At 36.6% G+C, this 24,785-nt stretch overlaps 2 protein-coding genes across 2 annotated transcripts; both read right to left on the reverse strand.

Annotated features, from left to right (window-relative positions):
• Positions 1-2,343: 2,343 nt before the first annotated feature.
• On the reverse strand, positions 2,344-4,069 carry LOC123668648 (cytosol aminopeptidase-like). The gene has a single exon (XM_045602360.1). It carries the CDS (start codon positions 4,058-4,060, stop codon positions 2,462-2,464), a length of 1,599 nt encoding a protein of 532 aa, XP_045458316.1. The 5' UTR covers positions 4,061-4,069; the 3' UTR covers positions 2,344-2,461.
• A 134-nt stretch (positions 4,070-4,203) lies between these two features.
• Positions 4,204-9,955, reverse strand: LOC123668647 (titin). Its single transcript, XM_045602359.1, has 3 exons — positions 9,874-9,955; positions 7,867-9,309; positions 4,204-5,947 (listed from the first exon to the last, which is right to left on the reverse strand). Exons 1-3 carry the CDS (start codon positions 9,938-9,940, stop codon positions 4,347-4,349), a joined length of 3,111 nt encoding a protein of 1,036 aa, XP_045458315.1. The 5' UTR covers positions 9,941-9,955; the 3' UTR covers positions 4,204-4,346.
• Between the last annotated feature and the right edge of the window lie 14,830 nt (positions 9,956-24,785).

The following is a 24,785-nucleotide window of genomic DNA, read 5'->3' on the forward strand; positions in this document are numbered from 1 at the left end:
GAACACAACAAAAAAATATAGTTTGGTGCAGTTCATGGGCGTACCCACATTGGGGCAATGTGGGGCATTAGTATCCTGCTGGTTGAATCTTATAGAGACTGGATGGAAATTTTGGGCTAAACGAAGTAGTGGGGATAGTGAAGGTAAATTAAGGTAAATTCATTTCTACTACTTATCGACTTTACATATAGTTGTTTTGCCACGCCATACAATTTGGTAGCATCACCATTCTACCACCGAACCGCAAGGCATCGCTTGAGTCTGCACCACTACGTGGTTCAAATCCCACGATCTCGCACTAAGCGTTTAGCTTCCTCTTTTTTAATATGCACCGCAAATATTTGGAATGCCCTTGCGGCTTTCGTTTTTCCAAATAATTATAACTTGGGTATCTTCAAAACGAGTAATAGGCATCTTCTAGGCAAGCGCGCATTATCTTAGGCTGCATCTTCACTTACCATCAGGTGATATCGCAGTCAAGTGCTAGTCTATATTTAAAAAAAAAAGCCGGCCACGGCGCAGTCGTTCTTAAGATTCGTGTACATAACTAAATGTATACTATTTTACATGTTCTAACGAAATGTTAAGATCGATTAATCTTATTAAAGATAGCCCTTAAGAGTAACAATAAGGGACAAAATTTTATATGGAAGTCCTATATTAAAATGATAACTGAAAATGGTAGATTTAGTCTTTTCATCTATACAAATAAGTAAAATTGGAGTGTCTGTTTGTAATATTAAAATAACCGCTTTTTACTAAATGCATATGGATGTATACACGGTACATATACCAAAATAACATTTTTTACAATTTTTGTCTGCTGTCTGTCTGTTTGTTCCGGTTAATCCCTGAAACGGCTGGACCGATTTTGACGGGACTTTCACTGGCAGATAGCTGATTTAAGTAAGGAGTAACTTAGGTTACTTTTATTTTAGAAATTTATTTATTTTATAACGACGAACTGAACAATAACTTTTTTGTTAAATTCCATGCGGACGAAGTCGCGGGTACAGCTCGTTTGAAATAAATATACAGGTGTTTAAGGGTTTTATAAACTAACTCTGAAGGGGTTAAAATGGACTTTGGATGTTTATATAATGTAATTTTTTATAATTCTTTCATTATTTTGGCTTCAGCGTTGTGTTTTTTACATCTACCTGTGAGGGGATGAGGTACGTTAAAATTATTAATGTCGCGGGAATCAGTTAATATTTAGTTTAACTGAGTCAACAAGTTTTAACAATTTTGTAACAGGATTTCAAATACGTAATACGACTGTTTTATGCTGTAGAAAATAAGAATACTCAAAGTATCTAATTTTTAACTAATAAGCCTGATTTGTTCAAACAGCCAACTTGATTTCGAAGCTAACAATAAGCATGCTACAAATTTGACCGTAAAAATTACAGTAATTGTAAAAGTTGACAAAATTGTCTAGTAAACATGAAACAATCAAACGTCTAGGAGGTCGGTTGTCAAGAGAGTTTAGTAATTGAACTGAAAGAACACTACGATGTTGTGAGGAAGTGTCACCAGAGTCTAAATGAAATTATTCTAGCTATTGAGAAGTGTATTGGAGTCACGGAGAGCGTCTGCGGCGAGCAGCGTTCTGTTCTTGAAGAGTGTTATGAAATAAATAAATGTGAAACGCTTAAATGTTCAGAAGTCGTTCAAAATTTCATAAAATGTACAAGAAGTAGCAAGGACGATCGTCTTCGTGACACACGTTATATTTGTCCAGATTAAATGTATAAAAATATATTTTTATAAAAAAAAAAATTGAATTTTATTTCAATACAAATATTTTACAAAGAGATATTAAATATTCACGGCTTAAGCAAGCTTAAAAGGTTAAAGAAAGTATATAAAAATCATTTACCTAGGAATTGTGACTTATACGATAATATTACAGGATAATTTTGACGAAGACTTTGCTAAAATCTGGGATAATTTTGTACTAAACTGCTAAAAACACGCTAGGAAACTCAAGAAAACCCTTCCCTTCAAAAGCTTCGAGCATCGATGACACGGACAGACATTGACATAAAACTTATAACACCCCTCTGCGTGGTTGGTTAAAAACTAGCGTTGTTTATTAAAAAAGGCTTGCCAAAAATAGAGCATCGGGAATGTTATTTTGTTGTTACTATTTTAGATATTTTAGTTAAAATTTTTACTGCTATGAACTCAGCAGGCGTTAAAATTGTCAATGCGAACATTTACAATGTCAACAATAATTTCACATTGTATTGTATAAAACTTTAACATTTCGTTTTTACTCATAAAGTCAATGTCAATTAAATGCCATTTAAAAAATAAAAATAAATTAAATAAAACGACTCTATGTTAGCATTTTTATTATAATACGGCAAATACAATATATTCGTTTCGAAAATATGCTGTATAAAAAGATTAAACAATGTCACAGAACAATAAAAAGTTAGAAAATGAATACATATCACAATTTAGAATCTCCTAATAGTTGGAACATCATTTCTATGACTGTCCTCGTGGGTCTGCCGGTCATCCCTCTGTGAAGGTAGGGAAAGTCGTGACCCTTCGTGTAGGCAACATTGTACGTGTCGAAGTGTAACCACTTGCTGTCACAAACGAACTGTTTCAAGAAAGCAGCGCAGTTTGGCGAATCGCCGTATTCATCGTGAGATGCGTTAGCTACATCTGCAGTTTCGCAGTCTTTTATCCGTTCTTCGTAGTACTTCCACAAGGGCAGTCTCCAGATTCTATCTCCAGTTTGACTGCTGGCAGCTCTGACGTAACAGAACAACTCCTCCGAGTTTGTATAGCAACCGCAGGCCGCACCTCCCAGTGAGTATATTAGCTCTTTTGACATTGTTCCTATGTCAAGAATGGCCTTTGGCCAGTAATTCCTAGCATGCACTAAGCTATCTGCAATTAAGAGTCGTCCTTCTCTCGACGGCATCCTTATATGAATCGATTTTCCGTGAGCGCACGATACTATGTCTCCGAATTTAGGACTTCTTCCACTTGGCATTAGTTCGCATAGTGGTAGAATGCCTCGAATGTTTATTGGCAATTTAAGGATAGCTGCCGCTCGGGTTATTGCTACGACGCACGCGGCTCCCGCCATATCACCCTTCATATATCTTAATTCCTTCAAAGGCTTAAGGTCTAGACTGCCACTATCAAAAGTGACACCTTTCCCTATCATCACGATGGGTCTCGTGCGCTCGTCTGCACCGAAGTAACTTATTTCAACGTAAAGCGGTGGCTGAATTGAGGATTTACCGATTGTAACAAATCCACCCATTTCGTGACTGGCCGCCCATCCTTGCGTTTTAACTTCAACATTTATGTTCAATTCGCAAAGCAATTCGACAGCTATTTTAGCGAACGACGTCGGGTTTAGGTGGTTAGGGGGCATTTCTTGAAGAAACCTAGCTAAATTTTGAGATTGCGCCTTTAAGGTTCCAATTTTCCACCCATGAAAATCACAGTCGTCGTACAGTGCCATTTTAGCTGGATGAACAATTTCCTTACTGGTAGGATTTTTATATTCCTGAAATTTCCAAGTAGACAGTGTTGCGCCTTCTGCAGCAGCCTCAGCGTTTCCAAAGGATTCTACGTGAATCAGAGAGGGTTTAAACTTTTGAAGCGCCTGTGCTCCGATTCCCGCTGCTATGCGAATAGCTTCTTTGCTTTCGTCTAATTGTTCAAGGTTGTTAAATGTCAAGCATTCAGTTCCAAGGCCTGCGACTGCTACGAAACCGTAGGTGCTGTCTAAATCATAGAATATTCGGTACTCTCCGAGCCGTGGTATCGGAGTTAATTTTAATTGTTTCCAAAGTTTACCGCCACATTGTTCGTCATATTTTTGTGCACTTGCCGTTAATATTGCGCCTTCGTCTTTCACGTTCTCATTAAAATACACACCGAGAACCAGACCTTTGTCCTGAATCGCACAAACCTTTGGGTCGTAGACTCTTCTCGGAGGACCGTACGATAGACAATCCGATCTTGGTATTTTAAATTGCGACAAAAATCTGACCCATTTTAAACTGTGTCGATAATCAAACATTGTATGATAATATTCTTAAGTGTGAATTATTACAATTATAATTGTTCACGCTAAAATTTAATAAAATAAAAACAAATTTTCGAAAAGGACTGCCAGCAAACGTCTTATTTTATCGTTGCCCCATGGATTTTATGTAGAATCACTATTAATAATTTTTATAATGAATTCATAAAACATATAAAAACTTCATTACAAAAACAATATTTGGCAAAGTAATTCACAATAACTCACAAAACACATTATTCACATTACAATCAAATAATCGCACATTGTCTTTTGGGTATCGTCAAGATGTCTTCTTCTTTAGCCACTGAGGCGTGTAGCGGTTGATCCAGTCGGGAATATTTTGCATAATTGTCTCTTGAACTTGACGATAAATAATGAGTATTAAAAATGGAATTGCTAATCTTTCATCTTTAAAGAAATAAACCCAGAAGGCCAGTATCAACAAGCATACGTCTACAGTGTAATCTATCGCAGATCTAACGTTTACCTTAGCTCGCTCTTCTAGTTTTTTATAATCTATAGGTATAACGACGGTCGCTCGTTCGGTCGTTTTTAGTACGACACGGGTGTCATTAGCTTGCAGTTTCTCGGGTTTCTGCTGATGGTGCTGTTGTTGTGAACCAGAGGCTTTTAACTTTTCCTTGTTCTCATTTGCTACCTTTGATTTTTCCAAATTTACGGGTTTCTTTTGTCGTGTCTGTTGATTAGCAGAAGATACTTTATTTTTTGCTTTCACAGAATTACCTTTCATTTTTGACTTTTCAGATTTATTAACAAGCTTTTTTGGTTCAACTACTTCATTATCTTGTGCCTTAGTTTCTTCGCTCGATTGTTTTTCTGCTACCTGCTTAAGATCTTCTGTGTTAAGGTACAACGGTGTGCTTGTTTTTTTGTGACTGCCATACTCTTTGACAATATTCCCATAGTAATCAATAACAGTTCTTCCTTCGTCGCCGAAATTATCATCGATCGTTTCAACTTTTGTGGACTTTTCTTCTTTTGTTTCTAAATTATCTTGCGAAGTTTTGCCGTTTTGTTTTTTACTAAGCATTTTGGGAAAACTAAATGGTTTTTGCTTAGTTATTTTGCTAAATATGTTTGCTTTATCATCTTTTTTCTTTCTATTGTCGGTATTTTTCTCTTGTTTTGTAGTCTTTGGCTCTATTGTTTTGTTACTCACCAGGTTCAGGTCTCTTTTCTTTAGTATAGGTTTTGGAACAAAATTAGGGTCTGGCAAAGGTAAAGGTTTCAATGGTTCGTTTTCAGATTCCTCCTCTTCCTCTATGGTTTCGTTTACGGAAGAAGGTCGAGTTATTTTATCTCTCGGGTGGTATGTTTCTTCTTCTTCAATCAACTGACTTTCCCTTTGAATGTCTTCGGTAAGACTGTCTTCTTCCTCATCTGAATAGTCTCCATCTGTTGACACAGTACTCGCGGTATAGTCATCATCGAATGACATATGCTGCCATTTATCTGAGTTTACAGAATCCTGTCGCGTATCCGGGCTAAATTTGATTTCCTTGCTTTCCACTGATTCTGATTTGATTAGTATTTCTGGAGGTTTGAAATTGTTTTCATCTATTTCTTTGGTTTTCGGTTTTTCTTCTTCGAGTGTATCGTTTCGATTGCTGGCGTACGGAATGTGATTTTGTTCACGTGAGAGTGACTTATTATCTTTTTGTATGTTTTGACCTTCTTTTAACGCTACCGCTTTATAGAAGCGAGCCATGGCACGCTCGTGGAGCAGTTCCGTTGAGCTGACGGCGTTCCGAAGCGCTTTGAACGGCATCACGCAGCGCGAACTGAGCTCTGGAGCCGACAACGAGATCGGTGGAGGGGAAAGTGCGTCTTCTAAGTCTAATTGAAAAGACTTCCTCTTTTCTGAAAATGAAATTAAAAATATTGTAAGAGTGTATAATACACGGAGACTAAGGTAGCTACTAAATAAGCATTATTCATACATATTATTTGTATAAAAAGATTATTGGCGTAGCGATATGTCGATTTAATGAGCTAGCCAGCAAATTCCTCAGTAACGTCTATCAATCAATTTATAGGTACGTATTATATGTATAATACGTATAGATTGAATTGCGATCTGTAAATAAATATCGATTCATTCAAACTTGTATATAATACTACATGGATATGTGCCTTTCAGGTGTGGGTAAAAATTAAGTTTGCCAATATTTGAATAGCAATACGTCGAAAGCATAGGTATCACATCGCTCATTATAATTTGAATGTGTATAATTATAACTTCGCAGAAGCTAAACATGGAGCGCTTTATATATTGACGTGAGCTCAGTTAGCGTATGGGTTAGTGTGTTTTGTTCTGAGATATTTTAGACTGCGTGTAATAATAGCTCAAAGAACCGTTCAGCACAAACAAACTGGATCAAAATTATTCGATCGAAGTAATTATGTTATTGGTTAAACGGACTATCGGCTCGACTTATTTATTTACACATCTTGAACACTGATGCATTGCTATTTAAAAGTATGTCTTAGTGTGGTTTAGTGGTTTTATTCTTATTTATCGTATTTCTTAATTTTAATTGTCACTGTTGAAATTGTCTTTATTTTCATATTGTTTACCTCTATCATAAAATTTAACAGAAACATGTAATAGGTATTATATATAATGTCTTACCCAAATATGAGAGAATTCGAAACATTCTTAATATCATATTAAAAATCGAACCTGTATCTCCGACTCACCGTGTCTTCGCTCTAGCCAATTAAGCCATGGATGTAAAAATACACGTAATAAATAGGTATATATGGTAGGGCACAGCAGGAATTTCCTGCTCAAAATATGGAGCAGCCCGACTGGGGTACTACCTCGACCTTACAGAAGATCACAGCTAAATAATACTGTTTTCAAGCAGTATTGTGTTCCTGTTGGTGAGTAAGGTGACCAGAGCTCCTGGGGGGATTGGGGATTGGGTCGGCAACGCGCTTGCGATGCCTCTGGTGTTGCTGGCGTCTATAAGCTACGGTAATCTCTTACCATCAGGTGAGCCGTACGCTTGTTTGCCGACCTAGTGATATAAAAAAAATTGTTTACCTCTATCATAAAATTTAACAGAAACATGTAATAGGTATTATATATTTTTATGTTACCCATATATGAGAGAATTCTAAACATTCTTAATATCATATTAAAAATCGAACCTGTATCTCCGACTCACCGTGTCTTCGCTATAGCCAATTAAGCTATGGATGTAAAAATGAAAAAAAAAATGTTCACACGTAATAAATAGGTACCTACATAATATACATTTGATGTCACTTAACACCAATAGGAATGGAATCATACATGTATCCTACTCCTATTTGACTTGGTTACAACACTATTTAAGAACGACTTAATGATTACTTTATCCATTTATGAGTATTTAGTCTTTATGATCCTTTGTAGAAATTTATTTTACGCAATAAAGAATCAAAATAATTGCGTATAAATTGTAAAGTTCAGAAAAGTTAACACAAGACGGGATAACGTCGCGTCGTTTGGTAATTACTACTTATTATATAAATATTATTATATAAATTGAATAAATGAATACATTCGCATATTTCAGACATACAACAAATCGCAGTCGCAAGAAATTAATAACCATTCAAATTGCGTTGCCATTGTATGATTTTTCTCATACTCCGTTTACCATTACAGTACATACTTTGTAGTAAAAATTGATGCCCTCTGATATGTTGACAGAGTTTTATTCGCAAGCAAATCCTAAATTGTACCTATTAAATTAAACCTAAAATATTTAAGAAGGGTTAACGCTTACCAGCTTTATCGTTAGCCTTGGCTGGATACAACACCAGCATGAATTCGTTGCTGGTGGCTTCGTTTGGCACCGAGACTCTCTTCTGTTTTCTGAGAGGCACGGGAGAGACGGAGGCCGCGGGGGCTTGCTGGGTGTTGGCTGCAGCGGAGGCACGTTTGCGTCTGGGCGCCGGAGACACAGGCACCTCCTCCCCTCCCTCTCGCGTCAGAGCTTCGGTAATAATCCTTGATTCCACAGCGAGGAACTCCATATCCACAGACCGACCGGGAATCTTCACCGGCGCTGACTCCTTACTCGGTGCGCTCATTCCGTACGGACTTTCGGCCTTCACGCGAAACCGATATTCGCTGCCTTCGATCAGATCGAATAGAGTGACGTTGGTTTTGCGGCTCGTAGTCGCCTTCAGCCAGACATTCCAGCCGCTGCGGTAGTACTCGACCACGTAGTTGCCGATGCGACAGCCGCCGTCGTCTTCGGGCGGTTCCCAGTCCAATGTCACGGACTTGTCGACTTGCCGCGCTACCGAGACATTCACGGGCGGGTCAGGGGGTGCCGTCACGGTCACGAGGAATGCGGCAGTGTCTTCACCGATGTTATTCTTTGCGTGGATCTGGTACTCGCCGCGATCACTTCGCTGAGCCGAAGTAATCTTTAACACTGAAAATTTTGGTGTGTTTGTAATTTGCACTCGATCGTCGACGCTTATCGGTTGTCCGTCATGACGCCATTCCACGACGGGGGTGGGTTTGCCCACGACCGTTGTTTTTAGGAAAATTGTTTCATTAATTTCGTATAACAAACCGTCCTCGTACTGCCGTGGGTAGCGCAGTTTCGGAGCGGCTTCGAGGGACAGCCTCGCCCTGCTCACAGCGTGTCCGGCGCGGTTCGTGGCCGTGCATTTTATCTCTCCTTCGTCGCTCGGTAGAGTCTGATAAAAAACGAGAACGCTCGACGACTCGTTCGTCGAAATGGCCGTTCGTCTGCTGCTGAATATTTCGTAGTCGTCCTTAAACCACGCTATCGTCGGGTGAGGCATGCCCGAGAAAGTTACGCGGAATTCCGTCTTATCGTTTTCTAGCGCGGTCACATCCTCCAGGTGCTGGTCAAACACTGGGGGATACTGGATGGGGCTGTCGGAGTTGACGGTGAGAACGTCGGAAAGTTCGCTGTACTCGGAACGGCCGACGGCGTTGATAGCCGCCACGCGGAACTGATAGCGATGCGGGGGTTCAAGGCCGGTGAGCAGCAGCTCAGGGCGCAGTACAATGGGTGGCGCCGTGCGAACCCACTCCACCGAGCCGAGCCGGTTGCACTCCACCTGGTAACCACGCAGTGGCGCACCGCCGTCTTGCGCGGGAGCTGGCCATTTCAATGTGATGGCGTTCGGCTCCTCGTCGGAAAGAAGCGGAATTATATCCGGCTTGCCAGGCGCCGCCGGTCGCCCTGGAAGCAGGAAACGTACTAATGGATATACGGTTGCTTTAAATATTAGGTATATAAAACGTATTTGAGACACAAAATTGTTCGATATGTTCATGTTTTTAAAATTAATGGGAATGCTTAAGACTTACTTTGCCCCACATTAGTGTTATACAACAAAAATCGACGACGACTCTTGCGAAAGATGTTATGACATAGATTTAATGGAACGTAAAAGATAAAATGTTAAATAACTCGTATTAATTCATACCCTTATCTAAGCTAATGTGGAGTATTTAATCGTTAGAAATATGAGTCACCGGTTTAAAGAACTTACTTCACGTTCAACCTGTATATTGAAAAAACATCCTGACATTACGTTATTTACAAAACGAGGCGTTCGACTGTCGACGTTGGGGGCCAGGTCTTACGATTTGTTTTGGCGTGTCGAACAGAAGCGCAGCGAGCGGTCTTTTTAAAAATAGACGTATAGGCTGGGTCTTGGGCCAACGTGGCGTGCGGGTGCGCGGGTTCGTCTGGGGGCAGGCTGAGTGTCCACTAGATATGTCGGAGCATTGTGATAGTCACCTGCTGACTTCCAGTGGACGTTCTTCCGTGTCTTGTGCGCGGCGTGGGAGGATGAATGGTTGCCCATGTCGGCGGCGCGCGCCGACACACTGAGCCAGCGCCGCGCAGTGCCCCCGCCTTCCCGCCGACGCGCTGGGAATAACTCACGGCGCCCGAGCGCGATCACCACTCTACCACACCATTACCTACACCATTACATTTCGACATGACACGTTTCAAAGCCTACATACTATGTACTTAAATAATCCACACACGCTTTACTAAAAACACTTAAAACATATTGAAATAAACTATTAGCGAATACTATTTGGTAACATTTACTTTTGGACGCACTGAAATTTGTATAAGCGCCATCTATCGTATGTTATGAAATTCAGGAAGTTCCGTTGAAAGAGTTCGTGCGAATGTAGTAGAAAATTGTTTTACAGGTGGAAAAGTTTTCTAAAAAAACATATAGATGGCGCTAAAAGACATTTCTGAAAAATATTATCATCGTCCTATTGATATCCAAACTTTCATAATTTCTAGAATATTTTATTTCTTATAAGTATTTATTTAATATTACATATGAAACGATGTTCAACTCTTGATTATGTAAAACTAAAATGTTGATTGCCAACCGAAGCGGTTTTCTTAAATAGAGTGATACCAGAGGAAGGTTTATCTAATCTAATACTATTAAACGAGCAATTCTTGTATATATATGTGTATATATATATTTCGCAACTGTCAATAAAGTTCTAATAGCTCAGGTGGGAAATCGGCCGGTTGGAATTGGCTGAGAAGACCACGTTTCAAATCCCAGTATCTCCAGTTCGATTATTTTTTTCTTTTCTTTTTTCTAATTGCACTCATGATTTTTTATTTATATAACCACTTCATATTTTTTATTATTATGTCGGTGAAATCGGAAAATATTGTTGATTTTTTTTCAATATCAAATTCGTATTTAAATATGATTTCCAGAAATATTCTTAGCTCGCTAAACTCGATCACCCAGGTGACCACCCCACTATGTATATATAATACGTGCATAATGCAGTAGAGGAATGCCGATAGTTTTAGAAGTTTCTAATGTGATGTAGTAAATAATCACATTGTTTTGCTCGATCGATTGTTCGATTCGTTTCGATTCGATTGTTTTTTTTTTTTTTGGTTTGTTAGCTCAGAACTTTTGTCTGGGTGGACCGACTTCGATAATTTTTTTAAATCGAAAGATTGTGCGTGTCATGTGGTCCAATTTAAATTTAATTAGGATCTGGGAAGTACTTGTTTTACTACTCATAGTAATGAATATATCCGCCAACATATCTTCTATAATATAAAAATGAGTCGCTGAATGTGTTGCTAAGCGCAAAACTCGAGAACGGTTGGACCGATTTCGCTAATTCTTTTTTTAAAATATTCCTTGAAGTACGAGGATGGTTCTTACGGAGAGAAAAATTCTAAAAAAAAAATTTAAATTTCCTGAAAAAGTCTAAAAACAACACTTTTCTATACTCCCATACAAAAGATTTGTGATAATACTTAAAAGTCAATTTGAACTTTAATACCATACGATAAAGTTTGTGTTAGGCGATACGAAGTTCGCCGGGTCAGCTAGTATACATTATATATACATTTTTGACGATCCGGCACATCACTAGTCCATACTTAAGCGTAAGTTGATGTTACCATCTAAAATATAGCGTTCTATAAAAATATTTGCGTTAATGTAACTCTAAAAGGAAGTTCACATGTTAACACTAAGTTAGTTATATGTATAATTCAGTATTATTATTTTCTTTCCTTTTTGCTTTACTATTAAGATAATTGGTCAAAAAGTCACCTTCGTTACCTGTAACGGTACGACATTTTTTTATGTTAATTGTCTTTATCGACAACAAGCTGACCCGACAGATCTTGTCCTGTCTTAACTATGAATATTGAGTTCGAATTAGTATAATTAATTTTGTTATAAAATTTATCCCCAACTAGCTGTACCCTGCGCGCGTTGCTACGCTTTACATTTTTTGTCGTACCAACTCAGAAACCTCTGTGGGTTCATGCACAACACTTTGCTGAAGATCATGACATGATCAAATGCATAGTTTACGATTCTATAAAGGAAACACAAACAAAAATTCATGTATAATATATATTTTTTTTAAATTTCTTACTTTATTGTTTCAATAAAGGAACAGCGCCAACTAAGCTACGTGCTGACGAGATGATGTTTATGCGTCGGTACGTTACACACAACGTACCGTCTTCAAAAATTACTCCTTTAGAATTAACAAACGAAGACCTATCAAAAATGCTAACTTAAAGTCTAACATCAATATCAAGGCACTAGGCAGTGATGGTTGTGACGGCCCGATATTATTGACGACTATATATATTGAAGCAAAGAAATTTTTATAGCGGGATTTAATTTCCTACAGTGACATCTAGCGGATGGATTGTTGATAACTCATAAGAAAGATGAAATTTTGTCTCACAACACATTAAGAATCAGACTAGATAAACATATATTTATGTTTTAATACAAACATTACTCGTAACCGGGCAGTGAAAATGATATCGCTGTGTGTCTTGACTTCATGTCCTGTGCCTCCCTAGGTGGAGCAGAGGGCCTCCACAATGCCACGTTCTCGACACCAAAATTTATACAACGCCAACTCGAATTTTAGATTTACAATAAATAAATTATATATTAGATATACCAAATCTCAAATAAGTTTCTTAATTAAATAATATAAAAATTATCACGTTTTTAACCGACTTCCAAAAAAGGAGGAGGATTTCAATTCGATTGTATTTTTTTTAAGTTTGTTACTTCAGAAATTTTGACTGGGTGGACCGATTTTGACAAAAAAAAATTTAACGAAAGGTGGTGCGTGTCATTTGGTCCCATTTAAATTTAATTGAGATCTAACAACTACTTTTTGAGTTATTAGATATAACTACTAAGGTTTTTTTAGTAGACTATATTTTTGTCGGCCTAAGTTGATTTTTAATTTAAGCGAAAGCTGATGTTTACCATGTGGTCACATTTAAATTTCGTCGAGATCTGTACAACTTTATGAGTAATCTTTGATAACGCGTATTTACTTGACTATTTTTTCGTCCACCCACGTTGTATTACTTATCGATGTAATTGAAGTCGGTTTTTTTTTCGTTTGCGAGCAAATACAATTATTCGCTTTTATAAACCATTATTGTAAAGTTCACTTATATGAGTTAGCTTCGTATAAATTACTGGCGTCGTTCTGTTCTCGGCAATTCGCTTCGCGTCGGATCACGTCAGCTCCATCACGACAGCCTTCAGTTCTGCTGCCAATGGAGGTCTCCAAGAATGCTTACGACAGCGACGTTTCCTTTTCCCTAGCGATGTCCATTCCAGACCGATGGTGTAATAACCACTTGTTGTAGTTATTGTGACACTCAGTCAAATAGTTGACTGAAGACGAAGAGGTCTATGAGAATTTGGTCTGCGTTTGGTTATGTTTTGGCGTATTCACATATACGGACTTTTTATATGGAAATAATAATGAAACCTCATTTCTTGTTTTTATTTTGTTTATAAAAATATTTTTAATAGATGTATGTATGTTTGTATTTGGAATTATTATTCTTCTTTATAATTTATGTTTTACAATTTATTAATTCTATTTTATATTTTACTACGAGCACGTTGTTTTTATTTTGTATATTGTGTTATGTAAACATTGTTTTTTTATATTATTATTATTATTCTTTAATAAAGAGTCGGTGGCGATAGCGACGATCTTATCGTTCCTTCAACACTTAAATAGCTCATTCGCTAAAATGTTTTTGAGGTTTGTGAGATTCTTTCCATAGGGAACAATTGATGGCCTAGACAATAAGAGGAAATTCCATGCAGCCAATTGAAAGTGACTTTAGTTGAACTTGTTGGAAGTTTGTGCAACATGTATATTGAAAACAACTGATGATCAAGTAACTTGGATTACATCTGAACACCCTATTGCTGGGTTCGATTCCATCGTTATAATACTTAATCGGTAATTCTTTTTGTTCGATTCAGTTTTATTAAATAGTGGCTGTGAAAAAAATTGCTTATAGCCTTCCTCCAAACCAGTAACCGACGATTAACACGTTTAAACAAACAAACAAACAAACGTTTCAGCTTTATACTATCTATTAGTTTAGATATTTACTAACTTTAATTTTTATGTAACGGAGTAATAATTATGATCTGAGACCTAGAAGTGGGCGCTTGGAGCTTTCGTTAGACCTTAGACTAGGCTAAGCTGAAACGCCTGAAAGGGCGCATTATTTACGCCTTCAGAAACTTCGATTAGGCTTATCTTACGTACATTTGCAATGTGAAATTCCTCTATGTATTCCTATAAATACATTTTAAAATTGTACTTACGAAATAAAATCACTACTGGGTCTATTCTTAGTTGTTAATATATAATAAATGGTTTTACTCTTGATGATCGTTGTAAAAGCAAAAAAGCATTGCGTAGAAATGAAGAATAATGCCTTTGAGAAGGCGTCTCATAGCAACCAATATAGTAGTTGTCAATTGTTTTGTTTGTCTTAATATTTGTGTGCAGGGTTAGTAGGTTTATGAAACTCTCCGACGTACACGTTGGACGTACGTTGGGAAGACCTGCAAGAACAACGAGGTTAAAAAGAATAAAATTATGTGGTGTCATGGGACACCAGGCAGGAACGAAGTTCCTTCGGATAGTATAGAAGTAACACAATATGAAAAAAAAAAAATGTTGAATTTTTCATATATTTTCTAGTTCTTGATTTTTTTTTTATTGGTTTATATTAAGTACGTAGAAGTATTTAGGAAATTTAGTATTTTAGAAAATAAAAAATACCGTAAAATAAAATAAATCAAACAAAATAATAATTCAAACTATTAAGTGAAATAAAAAAACATGTCTTTATTTATTTTTGTCGACAGTATAAAATTACATAAATAATTTTAAAAAAAGTTTACTAGTAATATTTTAGTTTTACAAACGTCATATTATATAGTGACTGATATTACGTCACTTCCGTTATATATTTTTCTTACGGTTTTAGTCTCATATTTTTCTCAGTTCGGTCGCCTAGCCAAATGTCAAGCATGCCGTAAGGAACTTTGTTCCAAAAATTAAATTTTTGTTAGTAATGTTATATTTTTTACTATGTGACTGTGTTTAACTATACCGTATATCTGTGCAGTGAAGTGATAAATACATGTAAAATTACAAACATTTTAACTGAGGCAGATCACAGTTATTTGATAAAGATGTGTGGACTTAGTGACGCTGTATTTCACGCAACATGTTTCTAATTTTGTACTAAAACACAGTTTATATATTATTTTTCAAAATAGTAACTGCGGAGTTTCTTGCCGATTCTTCTCAACTTAAAACTTACGTGACTTTCAACAATTTGTTACAATAGTAATGTATATTTTTTACACCATCAGATACGTGAAGGCACGAACAAAAGAAAACCGACTTTTTTAAAAAAGCTGATATTTTGACGTTAGCATTTTCGATTAAAAATGAGGGGTTATTTTAAATTTAAAAAAATCCGTTGCGTTTAGAACATAAAAAAGTAAGGTTTCACCAAATTTTGTAAAAAAGAATTTTGTAAAGATTAAAATATAAACCCAAAAACTTGGTTTTTTCGAGATAAGCCGTTTTTTACCCTTTCCCCTCTCTACCACCTCCCGACTTCAGACGGTCCGTAATTTATTTTTCCGTTCATTTTCGTTGTATTCTCTTTCTTTTACAATGGGTATCATCATACTATAATTTTTTTTTTGGTTTCAAAAGCTATCTGCACTGGTCAATTACTACCGCCGCGGCGTCGGAGCCGGAGGGTGATGCGTGGAATTACTGAAACAAGTGCACTCAAATTGCACCATTGAAAATTGGAATCGATTCCACAATTTAATTTTTAATTAATGTTAACTTAACGTTTTACTGTTTCTGTTAGCTTTTGAAATTAATAAAATTGCCAATTAAATGATAATATAAGATAATGTTTTATTATTGTTTATTATGGTAAGAATCGCAGGTATTTCATTTTAATTATAACATACGCAGACGGTCGTCTGTTCCTACTGTAAGCAAGTTAATGCATGTGTAATATAGAAGCACAGCTAAATAATACTGCTTTGAAGCAGTGTTGAGTACTCGTGGTGAGTAAAGTGACTAGAGCCCCTGGGGGATTGGGAATAGAGTCGGTAACGCGCTTGCGGTACTTCTGGTATTGCAGGTGTCTAAGCTAAGGTAATCGCTTACCATCGGGCGAGTCATACGCTTGTTTACCGCGATGCTCGGCGACGATGAGTCCTGGAAGGCGATGGTCTCCTTCTCCGAGGCAGTAACGTCCCAGAAGGAGAATGACGAGCGGATGAGAGAGGAGGCCGCCGACGAGGCCTCCGTCCGCAGGCGATGAATGGAGGTGCGTAGGAGGCCGGAGGGCTGGGATGGGAACCCGGTCCTCTAGACATGGCGTCGTCGGGATAATTCAGAGGTGAGCCGGACAGTCCCCATGGAGGAGAAGTCTGGCCTTTTCGCCGAGGCCAGCTTTTCTCTGGAGAGATCCTGTTGCCTGCAGATCCGGGACCCTTCAATTAAAGCGGCTGAAAGCTCCCGCGGGGGTTTTGGTCGGTATTGCACCCCCAAGTGCTGAAGCCAATATACGGTCTAGGACTGCCTACCCGGACATCCTGGATATCATATATAAATGGGTTCCCCTGCGATACCAAAAAAATTACGCTTGTTTGCCGACAAAAAGATAACAGAAATTTGAGTTAGGTATTGAGGGGTAGGTAGGTCAATATACATAATATTTTTATTATTATATATATACTCGTATATCTATTATATATATTTTTCACTTTAAAATGTATATACGTAGTTAAGATCGTATAATCAAGAATTGTAAAAAAGGGAAATTAATACAAACGAGTTAAACATCACATGGTTTTATTTTATATTTTAAAATTTAAATCATACATTAAACACACGCGAGACGCAGGATCGACGATCGCTCGAGTATCAAGACTAATTTGAACAGCCTCATCAATTTCCTATTCAATTACACAATGATTTGACGGTAATCGACCAATTTACCGCGCCTTCTATGAAAGAGTCAATTTTCTCTGTAATAACGAAAACATATCGATCTTAGGACTTTCTACTCTACGTCATGTAGATGACATGTGCCGGCGTGTGTTATCATACGAGTAATTTAAAAATACAATTAAGCTAAACGTTAATCAAAATAAATTTTAGTCACGTAGGCTTTATTGAGCGTTTCGTTTCAACGAAATAACTATAATTGGTAATTCTAATGCTAATGATTTATTTAAGCAGGCTTTACGAAGTCACTTGCCGTGTGGCCGAGTAGAAAAGCACCACCCCCTTTCTTCCCGTGGGGGTCGTAAAAGGCGACTGAGGGATCAACCTGGCTCAAAATCATCAGGGTCCTGAAGAAGGAAAACTTCATTTGAAACCCGGATTGGGGTCTCCGTCAAGCATTCGTGGCATAGCTGTAAAATGTAAAAGACCCCTGCAGCTGAACTGGCTCCACACGTATCGACTCGTTGTTCCTGTGAGCCTAGCCAGTGAGGTCGAGAGGGTGGCGCAGAGCTTAGGCAACTCTGCGTTTTCCTGAAGAGTGTCCTAGGCGACACAGTGTCTGTCTGACACTGTCTAAATCGTCTGCAATAGACGGACTAAGGCCAATGATGATGATGACGAAGTCACAGTGAGTCCACATACAACAATTAGGTATGACTTATTTTTTTTTTTTTCAATTGTGATTGTTGAACCGTTTCGGTCGTAACGAAGGACCCGCTGAAAAAAAAGTGTGGAAAATTCACACACGGCAGAAGTGAACTTCTGCAAAGCTGTAGGAGGGTAGGTCGTTGCGATTCGTTCTATCGACGGTATCACGGTCTCGTCAAAAAGGTCGTAAGCGCCATGCAAAACGCGTCGCTTACGCGTTTCGAGCAGTAACGTATTGTTCTCTCCTATACATTTATGTCTATCTTTAACGTGACGCACTTTCGTTTCATCGAGTTTCAAACGATAACGATTCTAAAGAAATTTTACTTCGAAAATTACTGAAAATTATCAGTAGTTATATTGTTACTAGCGGACCCCGCAAACGTCATTTTGCTATGTATGTTATTAACCCCCCTTATTCCCCCCCCCATAACTTAGAGGTATGAAAAATAGATGTTGTTCGATTCTCAGACCTACCCGATATGCACAGAAAATTTCATGAGAATCAGTCAAGCCGTTTCGGAAGAGTTTAACTACAAACACAAGAATTTTATATATTAGATTTTTTATTGATAAATTTTCAAAATGTAAATTTGATGACGTACATAAAATTTAGGTTTCTTACTATAAAATATTAAAATACGCCTTACGATCTATATTTAAAACGACTAATATTGAAGTAGGGATACAAACTGATCCAAATTCCATTAAAGTAATCCCGTGCGAATATTCTTAGTTAAATATACTAAGTACCTATATTTTAAAATGTTATGGAGTACTAGACGCCCCGTTCGGTTCTACTTACACTTAAAAACAATATAATTATACTGTAGTTAATTAAGAAATAGTGAGATAAGGAAACGTGGTGGTCTGAAAGAAGATGTAGTGACAAAAATTGAGAAAGGTATGCTCAGATGGTTTGGTCATGTCGAGAGAATGAGTGAAGAACGATTGACGAAAAAAGTGTATAAGGCGAGTGTGGATGGAAGGGTTGGAAGGGGTAGACCTAGGCGGGCGTTCTGAGACCAAATAAGGGACGTCTTGAAAAGACATAAGAAAGCAGCCGAAGAGCATGTAGGAAGGGAATGATGAAAGTGGACGAAGCGAAAGAAGTATGTAAGGATTGTAGCAAGTGGAAAGAAGTGGTCTCTGCCTACCCCTACGGGAAAGAGGCGTGATTGTATGTATTTATGTAGTTAATTAACTTAATAAAATTAATAAATATCACAATCGATTTTGTTATTATTTTATCCTTCGTTTTTTTTTTTTTTTTTTTTTTGCTATGCTATTTAGTAACCAACGAGACAATAAATATAAAATAATCACACATCTACCCACGACCCACCCTCCTATTAAAAGCAAGCTCTAAAAACTCAAACAAAAAGATGCACAAGCAAAGATGATAGTATCAAGAAAGGGACTTTTAAGTGTACTATTTAAACTACTGAGTACAATTAAAGTTAATTTTAGTGAATAATAAGTGTAATAGTCGCCAAATGATACATGGCAAGGAAGTGATAAAAATAATAAGTTACGCTACGCAAACTGTCTAACTAAAGCTTTATAACATAATTTTTTTTCTTGAAGAGTAGCGAAGTTTCTGCTTGATTTAATATATAATTTTAATTAGTAAAATTATTATTAAAAGTGCTGTTGAAGTTTTTTGGAACAAAATAAATATTGATTTTCTATTATCGCAAAAATAAAAATTCACAGAGTCGATATTTTGATAATAACGTCAATTTCCGAACGCTACGTGAACGAACCAATTACCTCGCATTATCATTTTTAATGTAACGCAAAATGGGACCGCGTAACGAGCACCAGGTTTTGGAATAAAAAACGAATCATGAATATCTTTTTTTTTTTTTCTTTGAAGTTTAATACTATCGGAAAAAATGAATTCACGTACATTTTATACTAGCGACAGTATCGAGGATCGCTTCCTGTCAGGCGATCAATAAACATATTGTTAGATTAATTAATGTCGCCGAATAGCTGTCATGTAACAGCAGGATTAACCGCTTTTGTAGCCGCGCTAATTGACAATTGAAAACATCATTAATTAATTTATTAATTATATTTTAAGCTGACTAATAATACATTCAATCATAATAATTTAGTTCAATTTAAATGTAAAATTTGTAACAAAAACGAATCCAATTGACTATTTTTTCGTCTACTTACGTTTACTACGTACGTTTTATACGCGTTATCGAAGATTACTCAAAAAGTAGTATAGCGTATAAAGCAGTATTCGATTAAATTTAAATTGGGACAACAACACAAGTATCAACTTTCGATTAAAACAAGAATTATCAGAATCAGTATATCCAGCACAAAGTTATTATAATACAACGTAGGTTGACAAAAAATAGTCAAATAAATTCGCATTATTAGATATAACTCGAAAAACTTGTTAGATCTCAATTCAATTTAAATGAAACCAAATGATACGCACCACCATATGATTAAAAAAAAAAACATCGAAATTGGTCCACCCAGTCAAAAGTTCTGAGGTAACATACATACAAACATATAAAAAAACACTCGAAATGCGAAACTCCTCCTTTTTGGAAGTTGATTAAAAAGGACGAGCATCTTTCGAGCAATATAGTCATTAGAGGCACAATATAATGCGATTATACAATTCACAAAAATACTTGTTGGTTTTTGTGTTTGTTGAGAATCGTGTAGGCTTTATTATATTACGTAACGGCTCGTAGGCGTAGCCTTAACAACCATCTGACAAGTGTTAAAAATTTGTAATTATTAATTAATGTTTTCACGTTTATAACTCGTGTAGTGTTTGCTGGTTTTTGCCATGTTTTTTTTAACTGCAATGAAATACGATCATTAAATGAGTTCCCGCGGAATTCTTCTAAGAAGAAATAATATTGCGAAACGCTGGTAGATACTTTTGTAACTAAAATAATTCTTTAATGAGGATACACAAGAGTACCTAAATAGTTTTACTTGAATCAAGTTTGAAGCGGTCAAACTCGCGAAATAAGCGTTCTCTAATTCCAATCCTATATATAATTCATCGTTTCTTTAGAGTTCTCGATACAAACGTACGTGTTGCAACCGCGGCGCATTCCTAATAATAGTTCGCTTCGAAATTTCTCTACATCGAGCAATTTTAAAAGTATTGAGTTTCAGTTTCTCGTTACAGAATTACATAACATAGGTAGGAGAAAATGACTTCATAGATCACTTGTATTTACAAATATCGCAGGTTCAAATCTGAGATGGCACTTCAGTGAGGGGTGTGTCTGTGGTGTGTATATATATAGCCAGAAGTGACAACATTTTCAGGAAACCTCCAAGTATCTTGAGTAAATAGAGATACCCACACAACAGTGGCGTAGCGAGCTTGACTCGCGCCCGAGGCACAATATCTTTTAGCGTCCCCCGCATTCGAAAGCCATATAATATTATTTGCAAATCAATAAATAAATAAAGTAAAATAAAATCCTCTCCCTGATTTGTTGCGTCAGCCCTGTCCCTAGAAAAGACGTGCCCTTTCTACCTGTATTTATTATGTTAGCGTTTTCCTTTTTATTAACGAATTAACATTTACTATATAACACTGGCACGAAATTTTAAATAATTTTCCAGAAATCAAATATAATAAAAATAAAAATTTCCCAGCAATTTTTTTTTGTTTTGTGGCCCAATTGGCGCCCCTTTGTTAGTAGCGTCGACGTAAATTAACAGCAAATATTAATTAATATACTGTGTGGCTACGGTACTAAAGAATATAGCCACCCTCTCTCTTCCCGTGGGTGTCGTAAGAGGCGACTAAGGGATAACATAGTTCCGCTACCACCTTGGAACTTCAAAAGCCGACCGATGACGGGATAATCATCCAACTGCTGGCTTTGAAATATACAGGCCGAAGACGGGCAGCAGCGTCTTCGGTGCGACAAAGCCAGCCCTGCGGTCACCAACCCGCCTGCCCAGCGTGGTGACTATGGGCAAAACACATGAGTTCACTTTATTTTTGGCGTAAACTTGTGGAGGCCTATGTCCAGTAGTGGACTGTATAGGCTGTAATGATGATTAATGAATATAAAATTGTTATTTTATCAATAAATTACTTCTCTTTGACGTGCTTCATTTTATAATTTTTACACAATTTTCGAAGAACTACCGCGAACAATGTCGCCTTTCATCTTTTGTGCAATTGTAAAACAACAATAATTGTTTGCGCTCCAGTCGACTGTAAGCACTTTACTTTTAATCATAATCAAAGGAAGTTTTCGCTTAAAATACATTTGTTTTAAACTTAAACCGACATTCGATATAATTGTACCGAGGCTTTTATTATTTCATCAATTTTAATTCCGTTCTTTAATTAATTTTACTGTTGTGTGATTTTAATTATTAACGAAACCTGTTTTCAAATGTAAAACAATAATAAGTCATTAATTATTAAATTACAAATTACAAAACAAATTATGCAATAATTACATTTCATGTAGGATATGCCTTATATTATTTTAAAAACTTATAAACCGCAATAAATAAAAAATAAAAATATTAAATAATAAGCAGTTAATAAGATTCCTGTTTGGATTCCAGAAAAACAAACGCACAAGTCAAACATATATAAACCAGACCGCAGCAAATATGTACGAGTATATGAACATTTCAAATGAATGAAGATTGACCCCCCGAGAGGCTAGCGTTACAGAAAAAGAATAAGGATAGACATGATTTTGAGTAGAGGATTGGGAGGGATTTAAGAAATATAAATAGAACTTTAAAAAATCTTGAGACAGATTGAAAATTTATTTATTATCTGTGAGCTCGTGACGTCCCATCCCAAACGCGCTCAGCGGCAGAAGTCAGGCACTTTAAGTTAGCCGCTGTCGTTCGCTGCCAAACACGACATGTATTCATCCATACATATTGTTGTTATTTTGTTTGTCGTTAAATGTAAAAAAAAAACAAATCAAAATGCTTGGGTGTTGCAATAACTTAACTTAATTACTAATTCTATTAAGAAATATAACTATTCGAAAAGTTTGAACGTAAGCCAGGACGTAAATGTCCAACTGCAGGAGAAAAGCCAACCTGATTGATGATTCAGCCCGAACATCCCACTGCGGGGCATAGGCCTCTTTCTCCATGTAGGAGAAGGATCAGCAGACCAGAGATCAGAATACCCAGAGAGGTCGCACATCGCAAAATGAATTCTATTTGACAACCATTTTGCTGCAAGACTACTTTTTCTTACGTAAACATTACGAGGTTAATGCCCGGAACTGTCTAAGTCTGCTGATGTAGGTAACATTTTGTAAGGTTCCAAGGCATGTTTTAACGGTTCGAAATGCTAGTTTTAAATCATGAAACATTTTTAAAAATGTACTTTGTCTAAAGTTCATTTTGAAAACTACTATTTAAATGAAAAATATTCTCTATCCTTCTCGTATATCTGTTTAATCTATACATATAATAAAATGCTAGGAAAGTCAAAACTGTACATTGAATATTTTTTTAAAAGAATACTTGGGGTGTGATCAACAATCGATACCGAAGCCAAAAATATAGTTTTTAGAATTTTAAAAAAATAAACTCAAAAAGTGCCGCATGGATTTACTTCAAATTTGGCACGAATATTATTAAGAAGTCGGGTCAACATATAGGCTACAAATTATCACGCTATCACCTACGGGGAACGAGCAGTGAACCTTTATTTCTTCAACGCATTCTGTAACAACGTGTAATCTAACGACGCATATTTTAATGTTGTTGTTATTATGTTAATAACCATGCTATAAGCTAGCTTCATACTATAAATAAAGACATATTGTAGTATATTTAGTATCAGGATTGCACCCGTGCGAAGCCGGGGCTGGTCGCTAGTGAAGTTTTCACCGGCTAATAAGCTTTATTCTATACCTGCCCTTGCAACGCCTTGCAACAGTTCGTGATTCAAATCAAATCAAAATTAAAATTCATATTCACTTCATTACACAGATACACAAGATGTTACAGAATATGTTAAACAAGCCACCAAAGAAACAATAAATACGCCATGTGCGTCTCTTTTCAGATTTAGTCAGTTACAAAAACAACAATTTTTTCCACATCTACTTCTTACTTTAATACTAATATTTAAAAATATAAATAAAATGACATTATAAAAATGATAAAATTATTTTCGTCAAAATAAATTAAATTAAGATATACATATACGTAGTCAATTGCTCAAATATCAATCTGCTATACAAACAAAAATCCGTTGAGAACCTTAAATCCTCCTTTAAATAAAATATTAAAAAAAAAGGAATCATAAATAACATTTACGCGCTTCAGCCTGTAATATCCCACTACTGGGCATAGGCCTCTGTCCCCATGTAGGAGAAGGATCAGAGCTTAATCCACCACGCTGCTCCAATGCGGGTTGGCGGATATATTCCCTACTATGAGTAACGATCGCTATCAGGTGTACATGATAACAACCGGGATCGACGGCTTAACGTGCTCTCCGAGGCACGGCGGGGAAACCCACAAGGACTGCACAAACACCCAGACCACGGCAAACACCTGTATGGCCAATATAAATGTTTGTCATGTGCGGGGATCGAAACCGCAACCGCCAGCGCAACGGGTACAATCCATGGCTGTAACCGTTGCGCCAACGCGGCGTCATAAATAAGATTATTTTGATATGTTAACGTACATTATGAATGCCTTTCTTGCTTCATTAAATTAATATTCAAACCTGAGTAACGACATACAAACAAAATATCGTTTATTAATAATAATAATTACAATATTAGAAGTGGTAATGATGTAACTACACGCGGGATCTTATTGTGGTTGGAAATAGCTCGCCCTGAAACCCATCCATTAACTGAATGGAAACGAAAATAGTTCACACACAGTACAAAATTAAGTTTTATTCTATTTTTCTTTAGACATGTCAATGTTTTATCAAACGGTGGTATTTTTGCCGATGTACATTTTGAAAATTGTTACAAAGTGATTTAGTAGATGACTATTTGCGTTACTTGAATAAATATATTGTGTGGTAAATTTGTACGTAAGAAAATATTACCTATATGACGAAGTAATAAAAATAGTATTAGCGTAATGAAGATCTTTACAACATATAATAAT

This window comes from Melitaea cinxia, chromosome Z, assembly GCF_905220565.1.
Source record: "Melitaea cinxia chromosome Z, ilMelCinx1.1, whole genome shotgun sequence".
Classification (NCBI taxonomy): Eukaryota; Metazoa; Arthropoda; class Insecta; order Lepidoptera; family Nymphalidae; genus Melitaea; species Melitaea cinxia.